Genomic DNA, 16,052 nt, shown 5'->3' on the forward strand with positions numbered 1-16,052 from the left:
TTCTGCTGCAGTGTCAGCTGCACTGCTAGTAGTGGCTGCATCTCTCCGTGACGACTCCAGGCAGCCCTTCCTGTGCTGCTCCCGCTGCCTTCTCTTGACCCCTCAGGCCTCAGTGACAGCAGCCTCCTGCAGTGGCCAACACTGCTGTCACAGGCACTCAACATCCTCAGTTCCCCCAGCCCTGCTCACACCACTCTAAACAGTCCTTTCCTTAGCTTCTCTTCAGGAGCCCTGGAGGAGGGCCAAGACCCTGACTGACACTCCCTGTAAGTAGAGCGCACTCCCTCAATAACTGTAGCGAAGTCCTGCTGTTTTCATCAAGGGGATTCTGACTGCACGGTGCATTCTCATAGGTCTTCAGCCTTCCAATAAAACATGAGAAAACCAGATATAATTCAACATTTTATATCAGAAAAGATCAGCTTTCCAACATTTATTCCATTGAATGAGTGCACAGCATTTTCACGAACTATCTCAGGGCTAAATCAGTACAAAATAGTTTAAATTAGTAAAAAAGTAGTTTCAAAGGGAAATCATTGATGACTTCAGAGTAAGTGCCACCACCACTTGGAAACAGAGGACAGAAGGTAGCCATGTGGTTATTGCATGATGCAGGAATCAGGCCGGCAGGTGGACTGTCATTCCTGTCTTTGGCAGCTGGCCTCTGCCTTTGGGGCACCACTCTCTCCAGGACACAAATGGGCAGCAGGAAAATGTCACCTTGTGGATACTCAGCAGCTCATCTATTGGAACGAAACTTCCATCTCAGACAAGGAAAATACTCTGTTGAGTGACCAGCGGAGCCCAGCCCCCAGCCCTATTTATCTAATTAGTATGGATAAAAAAGAGTGTTCTATGGGATAGAAAGGTGGGAATAAGATAAAGCCAAGCAGATGACCTTATGTGGCAAACGCAAAATCAAATTCTCTATTCGTGGTCTGAGATGCCTTTTCCTGGCCCAGTTTTCTGTCCAGAAGGCTCTTTTAACTTCCAAGTTACACACTATTAATGGGAGGCCCCACAGTGCGGCGGGGTGTGGTGAGCTGGAAAAGCATGATATGCATGTGTGTGTGGTGGGGAGCATCATCAGAGCTTACACAGGCCTCTAGGAAGAACCACAGCTGTCTTCTGGGAACCCTGCTGGGGCAAACAAGCCCTCTGCCTTTCCTGCCCATCTCAAGAATATTTCTAAAAGGTTTTAACCAGCAAGTTAAAAAATGTTAACCCTCTTTATGTAGGTACCCTGGACACTTTTTCTTATGGTTCCTCCCAGATGGTTATAACTTCTGTGTGGCACTATATCCCTTTAGTAACAAAATTTCCTAGAAGGCTCACAAATCATGGTTGGCAGTGCAATCTTTTCAATACTGGACACATCCCATGCTGAGACCCCCTGAACAGATTTGTTTACTATCACTGGCAATCAGCCTAAACTTCTCACCCATATATCAACCCACCCCGATGTGTACACCAGGTACTATGTGACCCACCTACTACTGGCTAATGATGCACCTTCTGAGAGACCCTCGCACCCTCACTGCACATTCTGCCACGACAGGTGGCTTGGTGTCACGTACTCCCTGGCACCATCTGATTCATGCCAGGTTTAGAGTTCATCGTGTTTGGCTTCCTGATCTTTGAGTTTAAATTCCTCGGCTATGACCTTCCCGTCTCCATTCCGGTCCTGGTTGGTGAACATATTCTTCACGATCAGCTCAGCATCAAAGCCAGGAGCGAGTTTCCCTTTGCCAGATGCCACCTGGGCATGAATGTACTCTGAGAACTGGAAAAGAAGGGGACAGGACAGACCTTGAGTTCAGCCACTGCGAACGCCAGGCCTGGGGCCAGAAACAGAGCAATCTGGTGGTGACAGGGCTGAAACTTGGGTCTGGGATACCAACACAGACAAAATCGTGCTGGCAGCCAAATGACCTATGACGTGTGTTTTGTTTTGTCTTGTTTTTTTTCCAAAAGCAGGTGAAAAACCCTTGTACTAAATGACTCCAAGAGCCCTTAGTATTCAGGTAGCCAATACGCAGCAGCTGTCAGAGCTATCCGTTCCCCCACTTGGTTCCCCACCAAAGGCTGACCCCCATGACCACTCAAGAATGTAAGAACATTTTTGGATGCATGCATTCATTCATATGATCAAAACATACATTCTACTATGTGCTGAGCGCTGTTCTAGACTCTTGAAATACATCAATACACAAACATCCTGCCCCTGCAGTGCTTGCATTCTAGTGGAAAGACAGACAATTAGACATGAACATAAAAACAAGTAAATTACACATTAAGTTACAATGTAAAATGCTCCAGAAAAAAATCAAAAAGCAGAGCTCAGTAAGGAAGGGAGGAAGGTATGAAGTGTTATATTCAGCGGTCAGGATAAAGCCTTAAGGAGAAGAGAAGATTTGTGCAAAGGCTTAAAAGAAGGGAAGAAAAGGGCTGAACAAGTTATCTGGGGCAGATGTCTCCTGAGCAGAAAGGGCAGCCGGTGCCTGGGCTCAAGGTGGACGCATGCCTGGCTGGTCAGAGACAGCATGGGGTGAGGGGTGGCCGGGTAAAGTGGGCAGAAGGAGATAGCGGGCGAGGAGGTCACAGCAAGCAGGAAGTGCAGGGTCTTCCTAGACTACTGTGAGGCCCTGGAGACAGGGCCTCGGCAGGTCTGACCCAGCTTCTGTGTGAGAATAGCCACTCTGACAACCGTAGAGGCAAGGGAGAGGGCAGGAGGAGCTTCATGAACGGCACTGCTGTGATGCTGCAGGGTGGAGGTCGTGAGAAGTGTCAGGTTCTGCACGTGCTCTGAAGGTAGAGCTGGAATGATTTCCTGAGGATTATTATGGCCTACAAGAGAAAGAGGAGTCAAAGATTACGGAGTGCTCTCACCTGAGCCACTGGAGGCCGGTGTTGCCACTGACTGTGATGGGAAAGGCTTTGGGTAAAACAGGCTCCAGGGGCGTGGGGGTGCCGGTGGATAGCAGGGGTTCAGTAAATGAGGACATCAAGCAAACAGCTGAACACATGACAGTAAAGTGGAGAGAGGAAACTGGAGTGGAGCTACAAATCCAGACACCACCAGGATACGGACCCCACAAGACCACTGAGCCAGTGACTTCAAGATGGAGAAAAGAACAAAGGTCAGGACTTAGCCTGGGGCACTCAAACATGAAGAGATCAGGGAGAAGAGGCCTGAGAGGACATACCAGGGAAGCAGAAGAAACACCACAGACGTGCGGTGTCTGGGAAGCCAGAAAAAGATGTGTCCTGCAGGGGAACCAGCCGTGTTGAAGAGGAGCGTGAGAACTGACCACTGGAATCCATGATACAGAAGGCAATGGCCACCCTGGCAAGGTCAGGCTCAGAGGCACAGAGGGACAAATGCCAGACAGGAGTGGGTTTAAGAGAGAATGGAAGGAGAGGAATTGGAGATAGGGAAGACACACAATTCTTTTGAAGTTTTTGCTGTAAAGGAAGGAAAATAATGAAAGAAATAGAAAGCCACATCCGGGGAAGGGAAAAATAATAGCACCACATCTGTGTGCAAATGAGAATGATCCAGAAGTGCCGATGATGTGGAGAGAGAGAGGAAAAGGCTGGAGGAAGTGCTTCAATAGCAGACGTGGAAGAGGCGGGGAGCTGGAATTCCCCAGGGGTGAGACAGAACAGACGGTTCTATTGCCCAGCTTCACAAAGAGGCATGTAGTCCTGGCTCAAACCTCTGAGTAGCTGTGTGACCTTGGACAAGTCATGTACCTTCTCTGTGCAGTTTCTTCTAAAAAACAGCTGTTGTGAGGGCCAAACAGAGAATACACTGAAGACACTCAGCACACACAGGCACATGGTGAGCACCCAGTAACGAGAACTAAATACAGACTATGTGCCCTGGAATCAAGCCCTGCACCTCCCAGGGACTCGGTTTCTTCAGAGAGGAATGGTGACTTCCATCGAGAGGGAGTGTGTAAAAGCGCTTGGCACACGAGTGTGCTGGTCATCTCACAAGCCCTCCAGCCCACTGGCCTCACCCTGAGAAGGCCTCACCTTCAGAACTGGCCTGGTGGCCTCACCAGGCTCCCTGAGCTCTTCAGTCCCACCTTCCTACAAAGGCCAGTTAGTTACCTCTTCCAGGAGGACTTCTCCATTGCCATCCTTGTCAATTTCTTCAAAGAGGTTGGGTGATACCTCACCATTCCATATGAACATGTACCCCTCAGGCAGGCCGGCCACCAGCTCCAGCAGCTCAATGTCAAACACCAACACAGCACTGCCAGGCACTTCTCCATCTGCCCAGGCGACAGGAGTGGGAGGCGGTGTCAGCCGGCAGGCAGCAGTCGAGTCCATCAACCAGCACCCACCCCGACCTCAGCAGCCTCACTCAGGTTAGGACTTGTGGCCAAAGGAAGAAAACCGAGCAGAGGCTAGTCACTTTCCCACTGTAGGCAGTGGCCTGTTAACGAAATCAGTTTAGAGGGCCGTGACAGAATACAGGGTATTCTGTTCCTTTTTTTAAAAAAAATTAAGGAATAGAATAAAGGCCAGGCACAGTGGCTCACGTCTATAATTCCAGCACTTTGAGAGGCCAAGTCGAGCAGATCACTTGAGGTCAGGAGTTCAAGACCAGCCTGGCCAACATGGTGAGACCCTGTCTCTACTAAAAATACAAAAAGTAGCCAGGTGTGGCAGTGCACACCTGTAATCCCAGCTACTTGGGAAGCTGAGGCACGAGAATTGCTTGAACCAGGGAGGCGGACATTGTAGTGAGCCGAGATCACGCCACTGCACTCCAGCCTGGGTGACCGAGTGAAACTCTATCTCAAAGAAAAAAAAAAAAAAAAAAAAAGGAATAGAATACATTGTACCTATAGAAAGGATAGGTATTATGTCATGAATCTTGAGTTTCAATTTTATTTTATTTTATTTTATTTATTGAGACAGAATCTTGCTCTGTCACTCAGGCTGGAGAGGAGTGGCATGATCTCAGCTCATGGAAACCTCCACCTCCCAGGTTCCAGTGATTCTCTTGCCTCAGCCTTCTGAGAAGCTGAAACCACAGGTGTGTGCCACCACACCTGGCTAATTTTTTCTATTTTTAGTAGAGATGGGGTAGGATGGTCTCAATCTCCTGACCTAGTAATCCACCTGCCTCAGCCTCCCAAAGTGCTGGGATTACAGGTGTGAGCCACTGTGCCCAGCTGTCAATTTTATATATAAAACTAAACATAATACCCACTTCAGCAACACATACTAAAATTGGTACCATGCAGAGAAGATTAGCATGACGCCCGTGCAAAGAGGACATGCAAATTCGTGATGTATTGATTAAAAATAAATACATAAATGTGTGTATGTCTAAATTACATGTTTATGTAGGATACAGATTGGGAAACACAATGTATTTCTTATTGTGTGTCTTGTTGAATAAAGTTTGAAAGCTGCTTGTAGAAACTGCACTGCAATGGTAAAACTTTTAAGCAAATCTAACAGCAGAACTTTTAGAATTGTAACAATATGCCTAAAGACGATGATCCAAGATTTGACTATAAGCACTAATTCATATTATATATAACATCTAGATTATATGTTATATGTTATCATTATTTATAATGTATCATATTATTATATCATATTTATAATATATGTTGTAAATAATTATAATATATAATTATATTATAAGGATTATAATTATATAATTATATATGTAATTATATGATTATAATATAATTATAATTATATAATATAATCATATAATTATATAATTATAATCCTTATAATTATAATATAATTAATTATAATAATATAATATATAATAATTAATTATAATTAATAATATAATTATAATCCTTATAATTATATATTATAATTATTTATAATATATCACAGAAAAGTCTTAAAGAATATATAACAATTTTTTAAAGGGTTTCTTCTGGGATTGGTAGGAAGAACAAATGTACTTTACAAGTCTTTTATGGGGAAAAAAAAGATCAATCCACAGTGCCTATCATTGTTACAAGTTAGCTCTTTCTATCTCCTCCATGTCTAGATATCACCAGTGTAAAAACGTTGAAAAGAAGGGGTTCCTGGGGCCAGGCACGGTGGCTAACACCAGTAATACCACCGCTTTGGGAGGCCTAAGCAGGAGAATCCTTTAGCCCAGGAGTTCAAGACCAGCGTGGGAAAGATAGCGAGACCTCATCTCTAAAAAATAAAGTCAGCCAGAAGTGGTGGCACATGCCTGTAGTCCCAGCTACTCGGGAGCCTGAGGGGGAAGATTGCTTGAGCCCAGGAGTTCAAGGCTGCAGTCAGCCATGACCGTGCCACTGCACTCCAGCCTGCGCAACAGAGCAAGACCCTGTCTCTGAAAAAAATAGGAGTTCCTGAATTCCCATGTGGAAGACACATTGTGGCTGAAATAATGGAGCAGAACATAACCACTGTGAGGATGAGGTAAAGCCAGTATTTCCAGAACTCGCAACTAATCTCTACCAAAAGGAAACTGTTGGACAGCCTACAGGCTCAGAAGTGAAAAGCAACAGCCTACGACATTCAACCTGTCCCAGGAAACAGTTCCAGAAGGATGTGCCCAGTCTGACCCCAGAGAAGCCTCCCAGACAGCTCCCAGGGACACCTCCCACAAATAGGTCTGAAGATCCAAGATTTATTTCACTAATACTTGTTCTTTCTCAAGAGAGTAATGGAGCAGTGACATGGCTCACTGAATTCACAGGGGCCTTTAAACGAAAATGCTAAATAATTTTTAAAAATAGAAACCACAGACTCTTTGGATTTTACATGGAAGAAGCATACTGTGATTCTAACTGTGGCACCCCAAAAAACACAAAATTCAGATGGTAAGCAGGCCCCAAACACCCTTGAATACTGTTGCTTACTCACCCACGCCAGCCTCCCCATAGCCCAGGTGGGGTGGAATGATGACTGTCCGTTTCTCGCCAACACACATCTCTCTGAGACCCATGTCCATTCCCAGTACAACTTGTCCAGATCCCAAAACAATATTGTAAGTTTTGCCTAAATTCCACCTAAAATGAAACAGAAGAGCCTCATGTTAGGTCACCAACCCATTGGCACTGAGAGTGTTCCCATGGGAAAAACGCATCACTCACGGGATATTTCTACCAAAGAAATAAAAATCCCTATCTAATCCTGAGGGAACATCAGACAAACACAAATTGGGGCACTTGCTGAAGAATGGCTGGCTGTCATCTTCAAAACTGTCAAGGCCATGAAAACCCAGGGAAGACCGTGGAAGTTCCAGAGTGGAGGAGCATACTGGAATGGGGTCCTTTACGCTTGAGCTGGGGAGATGGAGGCTGTCGTGAGCCAAGATCGGGCTACTGCACTCCAGCCTGGGTGACAGAGTGAGACCCTGTCTCAAAAACAAAAACAAAACAGAAAACCCTGGGTTTTGGATTCAGCAAGACCTGAGTTGGATTCCTCGTTCTGCCACTGAATTTGACCCTGAGAAATGTAATCTCTCAGTTACTTTATCTACAAAACGGAGACAACAAATATAGCTATCTCACAGGGATGTTTTAAATCGCAAGTAACAATTTATGCTTGGCACAGTGGAGAGGAAGTACAAAGGGCTCCCACCAAGCGATTAATCATTTTTGATGGCCACGGGCCTGGGAAGCCAGTTTAAAAAAAGTTTGCTCTATTACTTCAGCCACTACTAAAAATAAATCTACTTCAAAATCTGTGGCATTCCTACCACTGCGTAAAGGCAAACAGCTAGTATGTTTTTTTTTGTTTTTTGTGTGTGTGTGTTTTTTTTTGAGACAAAGTCTCGCTCTGTCGCCCAGGCTGGAGTGTAGTGGTGTGATTTTGGCTCACTGCAACCTCCGCCTCCCGGGTTCAAGCGATTCTCTTGCCTAAGCCTCCTAAGTAGCTGAGATTACAGGTGTGCACCACCATGCACCATGCTCGGCTAATTTTTGTATTTTTAGTAGAGATGTGGTTTTGCCATGTTGGCCAGGTTGGTCTTGAACTCCTGACCTCAAGTGAACCACCAGCTTCAGCCTCCCAAAGTACTGGGATTACAGGCGTGAGCCATCACACCCGGCCAGTATGTTCTTTACTCCAAGGAGAAAATTCCCCTGAGCCCCCTTGATGCCCATGAGCAGCTGGTGACAACATGGACTGGTGACCCTTTGGGTCACATCCTCTTCGCAGGCTTCCTGGCCTGGCTGTCCCCAAGGGCAGCCGCTTCTTTCCCTCCTCCATCTGGTTCCCAGCAAACCAAGACAGGGTTTGTGTTTTCCCACCTGGGAGGAACCCGAAACAAAGCCAACTCTGGTGAGGGACGCCTTGGGGGAGGGAGCCAACTGCTACTGCCTGCCTTTCTTAGGGGCTATTCCAGTTGCAAAGTCTTATGACAGAATATTCCAGAACTCAGTCATCCAGGAATGCATGTTTCTTCTTCCTCCCTGAGGCCAGTTTAAACATGCATGCGTTAACAAAATCCTCCAAGCAAACAATTTGTTGTCACATGTCATCTTTGAACACACCACTCATTCTTTTTCCTCAGGTCCTTTGATTTTCTTTCTCTTTTGGGTAGTGTTTCTCTCAAACCCAGTCCTCGCTCCCCTGCGTGCTTCCTGGCGCCATCCACTGCCGGCCTGCAGCTTCCTGCCTGCTCAGCTCCCACTCCGCTTCTCCTCTCTAGGCAGCAGCTGCTGCCTTAGTCCTGATGAACGGGACTCAGCCCACACAGGGCTCTAGCTGGGACCAGGTAGGCAGGTGCCGGCCAAGCTTTCCATTATCCCACTATTCTGAAGCTTACACCAGGAAGAACACCAGCAAGGACGCCAGATGCTACTCTTCTGCTGCAGATTTACATGTAATCCAGAGGCTCTCGGGGTACAAAAAGCACTTCCTAATAAGGAGCCGTGGCTCATATGGCTCCCAAGTGCTCTGCCAGGATGTTATGAATCCTCCAAACACACGCACGAGGCAGGGAGACCAACTCACCCTGCCCCACGTGAGAAGCAGATCCTGGACCTCCGAGAAGGAGTTCCTTTGTTCATTCTCCACGCCCACTTCCCCTTTCCTCAGCCTTAGGATCAGCAGACAGGAATGTGAACATCAGCAGGAGCAGTGAGAGCAGCCGTGGACCTTACAGACCCTTCCAACCTCATGGACCATTTTCACTCTTAAGGCGTTTGCTTGATCCACAAAAGCACAACAAGCCATGTCCCTTCCCTGCTGCCCTGGCTCCCGCTAGCTTCCAATAACCAGTGGTTGGGATTTCTTTGCAGGGTCTGTTGTAAGCCAGGTCCCTGTAAGTCTGGGCCCTGGAAGCTATGCACATACTTCTTTGATTCTAAAGTGCGAATTTTTCACAGTTCAACCTCTCTGTAATGGAGATACATTTTATGACTGACAGTAAGTCATCTGTCAGTGCTTTTACTTGGTCAGAGATACATCAAATAATGTTTCCATCACGCCCTTTAGAGTTGATGAAATACGTTTAAATGTATGAGCATACAGGATCCCGTAGCCCCAGAGGGAGAGCTCCAAAGAGTATATCCATAGGGTCTTTTCTTTTTCTTTTTTTTTTGGAGACAGAGCCTCACTCTGTCACTCAGACTGGAGCGCAGTGGCGCAATCTCGGCTCACTATAACCTCCACCTCCCAGGCTCAAGAGATTCCCCTGCCTTAAATAGCTGGGGTTACAGGTGTGCGCCACAACGCCCAGCTAATTTTTGTATTTTTAGTACAGACGGGGTTTCACCATGTTGGCCAGGCTGGTCAAATTCCACAGCCAGAGTCACCCAAAGCCAGAAGGCAGAGGGACAGGTGGAAGGGAGAGAGGGCCCCGCATATCCAGAATCAGGGCAGCAGCACACACCTGCTTATGCAAAGCTTTTTTTCTCCCCAAAACCAAACTTAGGATAACTAAGTCAGGCTCAGTACAAAAATGGATATAAACACTGCTAAAATTAGCCGAGCACAGTGGCTCACACCTGCAATCCCAGATCTTTGGATAACTGAGGCAGGAAGATCTCTTGAGCCCAAGAGTTTAAGGTTACGGTGAGCCATGATTTCGCCACTGCACTCCAGCCTGGCTCACAGAGGAAGACCCTGTCTCTAAAAAAAAAAAAATTTAATGCTGAAAATGTTTCTCTCCCAAAGAAGAGAAGATTAACTTACAGAAATATCTGAAGATTCAGGTTCACAAGAAGCAAAGCCCCTTCTACACGCCTGACACTAGTTTATGCTGTTGGTTCCTATTTAATATATTCCCAGATTTATTTCAATCAATGAACATTTATACAGTGCTGCTTTTGTGCTATGCTCTGGGTAAGGTGCAGGGCATAAAAATGTAAATAAATAAATTGAGTATCCATAAGGTATTCACACCGGCAACAGAGATAGAAACAAAACTAAAAGACAGGTAATGCATAAGTGTTATCAGACTACAGAAGCAGGAAGAGTTGATTCTTCTAGGAATTAAGGAAGGATTTGGAGAAAAGAGAGAACATTTAAGCCAGGGCAGAAGTTGGCCAGAAAAAGGAAGAAAAACAGTGCACAGCCTGCACTACTGCACATGGCAGCCCTGGAAGGTGGAAGATGGGCCCCATTAGAAGAGACTGGTGAGGCAGAACGGAGCTGACAGAGAGCCTTATGTGCCAGACTTGGGAGTTTGCCCTTTATCTGTGCATCAATGTTTAAAGAAAGCAGTTAGGCTGGGCATGATGGCTCACACCTGTAACTCGAGCACTTTGAGAGGCCAAGATAGGAGGATCATTTGATGTCAGGAGTTCAAGACCAGCCTTGGCAACATAGTGAGCCCTCCATCTCTACAAAAATTAAAAAATTAGGGTTAGGTGCAGTAACTCACACCTATAATCCTACAACTTTGAGGGGCTGAGGCAGAAGGATCGCTTGAACTCAGGAGTTTGAGAAGAGCCAAGGCAGCATGGCAAAACCTCATCTCTGGTAAAAAAAAAGAAAAACAAAATTGCCAAGTATGGTGATATGTGCCTGTAATCCCAGCTACTTGGGAGACTGAGGTACAAGGATCACTTGAGCCCGGGAGACAGATGAGCTATGATCATGCCCCTGCACTCCAGCCTGAGCAACAGAGCAAGAACTTGTCTCAAAAAATAAAAAAAAATAGCCAGGTGTGGTGGCACATGTCTGGTGTCAGCTACTCGTGAGGCTGAGGTGAGAGAATCACTTGAGTCCAGGAGGTCGAGGCTGCAGTGAGGTATGGTCACTTCCCTCATTCCATCATGGGTAACAGAGTGAGACCCTGCAAGAAAGAAAAGGAAAGGAAAGAAAGAGGTCGGGCATGGCAGCTCACGCCTGTAATCCCAGCACTTTGGGAGGCCAAGGTGGGTGGATCACCTGAGGTCATGAGTTCAAGATCAGCCTGGCCAACATGGTAAAACCCTGTCTCTGCTAAAAATACAAAAAATTAGCAGGGTGTGGTGGCACGGACCTGTAGTCCCAGCTACTCAGCAGGCTGAGGCACAAGAATTGCCTGAACCCGGGAGGCAGAGGTTGCAGTGAGTCAAGATCATGCCACTGTACTCTAGCCTGGGCGACAGAGTGAGACACCATCCCCCCACAACCAAAAAAAAGAAAAGGAGAGAAAGATAAAAGAGAAAGAAAAGAGAGAAAGAAAGGGAAGGAAGGAAGAAAGGGAAAGAAGGAAGGAAGGAAAGAGGGAGGGAGGGAGGGAGGGAGGAAGGAAGGAGGGAGGGAGGGAGGGAGGGAGGGAGGGAAGACAGCAGTTATATGAGATCTGCTTTTCAGAAAGACAATTTGACAGGTTGAAAAATGACCTGTAGCAGGGCAAAACCATTAATAGGAAACTCTTAACATAATGCACCTGAGCAGTGATGCAGGCACAAGCTCTGCAGTGGGACAGCACGGAGATAAAAGCTGTCCACCCAAGAGAGGAGGGTGGTGGCAGCAGCTGTCTGTCACCCTCCAGGCTCACTTCCACACCATTCTGGTTGCCCTTACGTGGAGTCCAGCAGGGTCCCATCCAGAAGTGAGGCGTTGTAGTGATACTTGAGGTAATCTCCCTTCTTACTCAGCACTGAGCAGTCAGGGGGTTTGTAGTGGGAGGTGATGCTGATCGAGTCTGAAGGGTTGTGGAAGTCAATCACGTGGATGTCGAACACCAGCACAGCTGAGCCGGGGATATTCCCTAAATGACAGACACGGGGAATTAGTGAATGACCCTGCAGGCTGCAGCACATGGGCCTCCTAAGTATCACCAGGTGTGTCCTCAAGGCCCTCCAAGTGAGGAAAACAGGCACCCAGATACGGAACCCTAGGAGGACTCCAAGACTGATACTGAAAGGGCCATTAGACGTAACCTCATCTTTATTTTACAGGTGGATAAGCGGCGGCACAGATTTGCCCTGGGTCCCACAGCCTGTAATGAGCACAGTTTGGACTAAAATTCAAAACTATGGCCTTTTGCCCCATGGAATCGTTGAGCTAAGATGAGTGGCTAAGTTAACCACAGATGAGGAAACTCAAGCCCAGCCAAATCAATACTTGCCCCTCACCCACTGGAAGTAAGAGGTGGGGTGAGAAAATCAGCCATAGAGTGAAATCACTCCAATGTCCTACCACTGCTCAAGAAAAGCATAACATAAACTTCATAAAGAAAAAAACACCCATGGCCGGGCACGGTGGCTCACGCCTGTAATGCCAGCACTTTCGGAGGCCAAGGCAGGCGGATCACAAAGTCAGGAGATCAAGACCATCCTAGCTAATACGGTGAAACCTCATCTCCACTAAAAACGCAAAAAATTAGTCAGGTGTGGTGACATGTGCCTGTAGTTCCGGCTACTCGTGGGGCTGAGGCAGGAGAATCGCTTGAACCCAGGAGACGGAGGTTGCAGTGAGCCAAGATTCCAGCCTGGGTGACAGAACAAGACTCTGTCTCAAAAAAAAAAAAAAAAAAAAAAAAAAAGAAAAAGAAAAGACACCTCTACCCCAAAATTGTTCCCTCATGATCATACACAGTCACAAAACGCTTTTGGAATACATTCTATTTGTTCTGTACTAAATTATTAATTAACTTTTCTATTATTTCCACTTTTGGAGACAGTAGCTCACATCTAAATGTTTTACAGTTTGCCAAAGTATTTTTCACATACATTTTTCCTTTAAGTCCTTGCAGCAACCTTATGGGTTAGGCATGGCCATAAACCCAGGAATCTAACGACAGCTTCTCAGGGGCGTGGGGGACACTTAAACACATGCATCATTTGTAAAACATCCCCCAGCCCAAATCATTTCAGAGAAGTTTAAATGTAAAATATTTTTAAATCATGTTAAGGACATATATTATCGTCAGTACTTTACATATAAGAAAAGCAACTCAGGTTGGGTATGGTGGTGGCTCGTGCCTGTTATCTCAACTCTGGGATGCTGAGGTGGGAGGATCATTGAGGCCAGGGGCTCGAGACCAGCCTGGGCAAAATAGCCAAATGTCTCTACAGAAAAAATTAGCCGAGAGTGGTGGTGAGCATTTGTAGTCCCAGATGCTCGGGAGGCTGAGGCAGGAGGTCAAGGCTAGTGTGAGCTAGGATTGCACCACTGTACCAGCCTGGCCAACAGAGTGAGACTCCATCCAAAGAAAAGAAAAAGAGGAGAGGGGAGCGAGGAAGCGGTGGGGAAGGGAGGGGAGGGGGAAGAAAGAAAAAAAAAAGAAGAGAAAAGGAAGAACTCAGACAAGAGAGTAACACAGCTAATGACAAAATTCAGACAGAGTCACACAAACACCAACAGCCCCTCCTCACCTCCCGTCCCCACACGTACTTTTCTATGTTTCTTGATTGGTTCTGTCTCTAATAGAAACACACACTCACACTCACATTTAATAGGCGTTTACTGAGTACCAGGCACTCTTCTAAGTTAAACATGTATTGTGTAATTCTCATTAAAATCCTGAGAAAACTGAGCTACAAATTTTGGGGCTGGCCAAAGTTAAAGGTATTAATTCAAGAAGTGCTTTATAGCAGAACACGGGTGGCTGCTACTCACTCATAACACGGGCTGCTGGTGCGGGTGGAGTGGGGTGCAGGCTCCTTCTCATGGGACCCAGGAAGTACAGCCTGCCATTGGCCAGAAGGCTGCTCAGAGCCAGAACTGTGGATGGCTGTACGTGGGAAGCTAACACACGTGGACAGGGTGGGTGTCTGCAGAGGCAGATCTATGGTTTCTCAACCTTGGCAACCCATGAAAATCATCTGGGAATGATCTTGAAAACATGATGCTAAGTGAAAAAAGCCAGACACAAAAGGCCACTTACTACAGGATTCTAGGGTTATGGAAATTTCCAGCATAAGTAGATCCATAAAGACAAGAAATAGACTACCAGTTGCCAGCGTGGGGGGAGGAGGTTGATGGGGAAAGGGTACAGAGAGTGACCGCTAATGATTATAGGTTACTTTTTGGAGGGATGAAAATGTGCTGGAATTAGATAGAGGTAATGGTTGAGTTACCTGGTAAATATACTAAAAACAACTAAATTATAAACTTTAACATGATTAATTTTATAGTATGTGAATTAAATTTCAATAAAACATTAAAGAAAAATATCTCTCTTGGGCATATATACAAAAGAATTGAAAGCAGAGATGTGAACAGATATTTGTATACTGATATTCACAGGAGCATTAAGAATTATTCACAATAGACAAAAAGTAGAAACAGCCCAAGTGTTCATCACCAGATGAACTGATCAACAAAATATAGTATATACATCCAATGGAATATTCATTCAGCAATAAAATGGAATGAAATTTGTTAGCCAGAAAAGAGGAATTTTTTTTTAGTGGGGAGACGCAGTCTCAACTCTGTCACTCTGGCTAAAGTGCAGTGGTGTGATCTTGGCTCATTGCAACCTCCATCTCCCAGGTTCAAGTGATTCTCCTGCCTCAGCCGGGATTACAGATATGTACGACCACGCCTGGCTAATTTTTGTGGGGTTTTTTTTGTGGTTTTTTCTGTTTGTTTGTTTTTTGAAACAGAGTCTTGCTCTGTTGTCCAGGCTGAAGTGCAGTGGCACAATCTTGCCTCACTGCAACATCTGCCTCCAAGTTCAAGCAATTCTCCTGCCTCAGCCTCCTGAGTAGCTAGGATTACAGGTATACGCCAACACACCCAGCTAATTTTTGTATTTTTAGTAGAGACGGGGTTTCACCATGTTGGCCAGGCTGGTCTCAAACTCCTGACCTCGTGATCCGCCCGCCTCAGCCTTCCAAAGTGCTGAGATTACAGACGTGAGCCACGACACCCAACTTAAAATTTTAATAAATGCTAAAATATAAATAGACCTTGAAAACATTATGCTAAGTAAAATAAACCAGACACAGAAAGAGAAATATTGTATGATTCTACTTAAGTGAGACACCTAGAATAGGCAAATTGGTAGAGACAGAAAGAAAGGTGGTTGCCAGAGGTTGAAAGGAGGGAGGAATTGGGAGTTACTGTGTAATGGGTTCAGAGTTTACGTTAGGGAGGATAAAAGAGTTTTCAGTATAGATGGTAGTGATGGTTATACAACATTGTGAATATATTTGATGTCACTAAACTGTACACTTAAAATGGTAAAGACATTAAGTATATCTTACCACAATTTTACAAACTTCTAACACTGAGCTAGGCAGTCACTAAATTTTGTCCATGCAAATATAATCTTCCCTGAATCACCTTCAGGTGCAGGGCCTTCTCCAGGGCAAAAAGGAATGCATCTGGAACCACCCACATCCCTGGGATCTGATGTCAGCAGTCAGAGGAACTCAGCCTTTCAGTCCCCAAGGATTCCAGGCACAAGAATTCCAACCGGTGTAGAGGTCGATTCACACCCAGTCAAGTAACTATTTAGCATCAAGTGGGTATGTTAGCTTCTAGGAAGTTAACATGAGTCAGTCTACCAGGTGCCTGGTTACCTCTGAGGCACACACATTATTGAGGGCGTCGACAAGGAAACACTCTCCGTGTGGGCAGGAAGTTTTGTTTGTGTTTTTCTCTGCTGAATCCCTAATACCTTGAGCAGG

The 16,052-nt window shown here is 45.8% G+C and overlaps 1 protein-coding gene and 1 non-coding gene across 2 annotated transcripts in view; one reads left to right on the forward strand and one right to left on the reverse strand.

The window, feature by feature from the left end:
* Positions 1-388: 388 nt before the first annotated feature.
* FKBP9 (FKBP prolyl isomerase 9) overlaps positions 389-16,052 on the reverse strand; it is a 47,288-nt gene continuing 31,624 nt past the window's right edge. The window contains exons 7-10 of the mRNA XM_032286837.1: positions 11,995-12,181; positions 6,892-7,037; positions 4,120-4,283; positions 389-1,783 (exon numbers count right to left, since the gene is read on the reverse strand). Of these exons, the coding sequence (XP_032142728.1) occupies positions 1,607-1,783; positions 4,120-4,283; positions 6,892-7,037; positions 11,995-12,181 (674 nt within the window). The 3' untranslated portion in view covers positions 389-1,606. The remainder of the gene's footprint in view (positions 1,784-4,119; positions 4,284-6,891; positions 7,038-11,994; positions 12,182-16,052) is intronic.
* LOC116557627 lies at positions 5,223-5,327 on the forward strand. Its single transcript, XR_004271611.1, has one exon. It is a non-coding gene; the product is annotated as a U6 spliceosomal RNA (small nuclear RNA).

This window comes from Sapajus apella, unplaced genomic scaffold (assembly GCF_009761245.1).
Source record: "Sapajus apella isolate SASKATOON/1434 unplaced genomic scaffold, GSC_monkey_1.0 scaffold19, whole genome shotgun sequence".
NCBI lineage: Eukaryota > Metazoa > Chordata > Mammalia > Primates > Cebidae > Sapajus > Sapajus apella.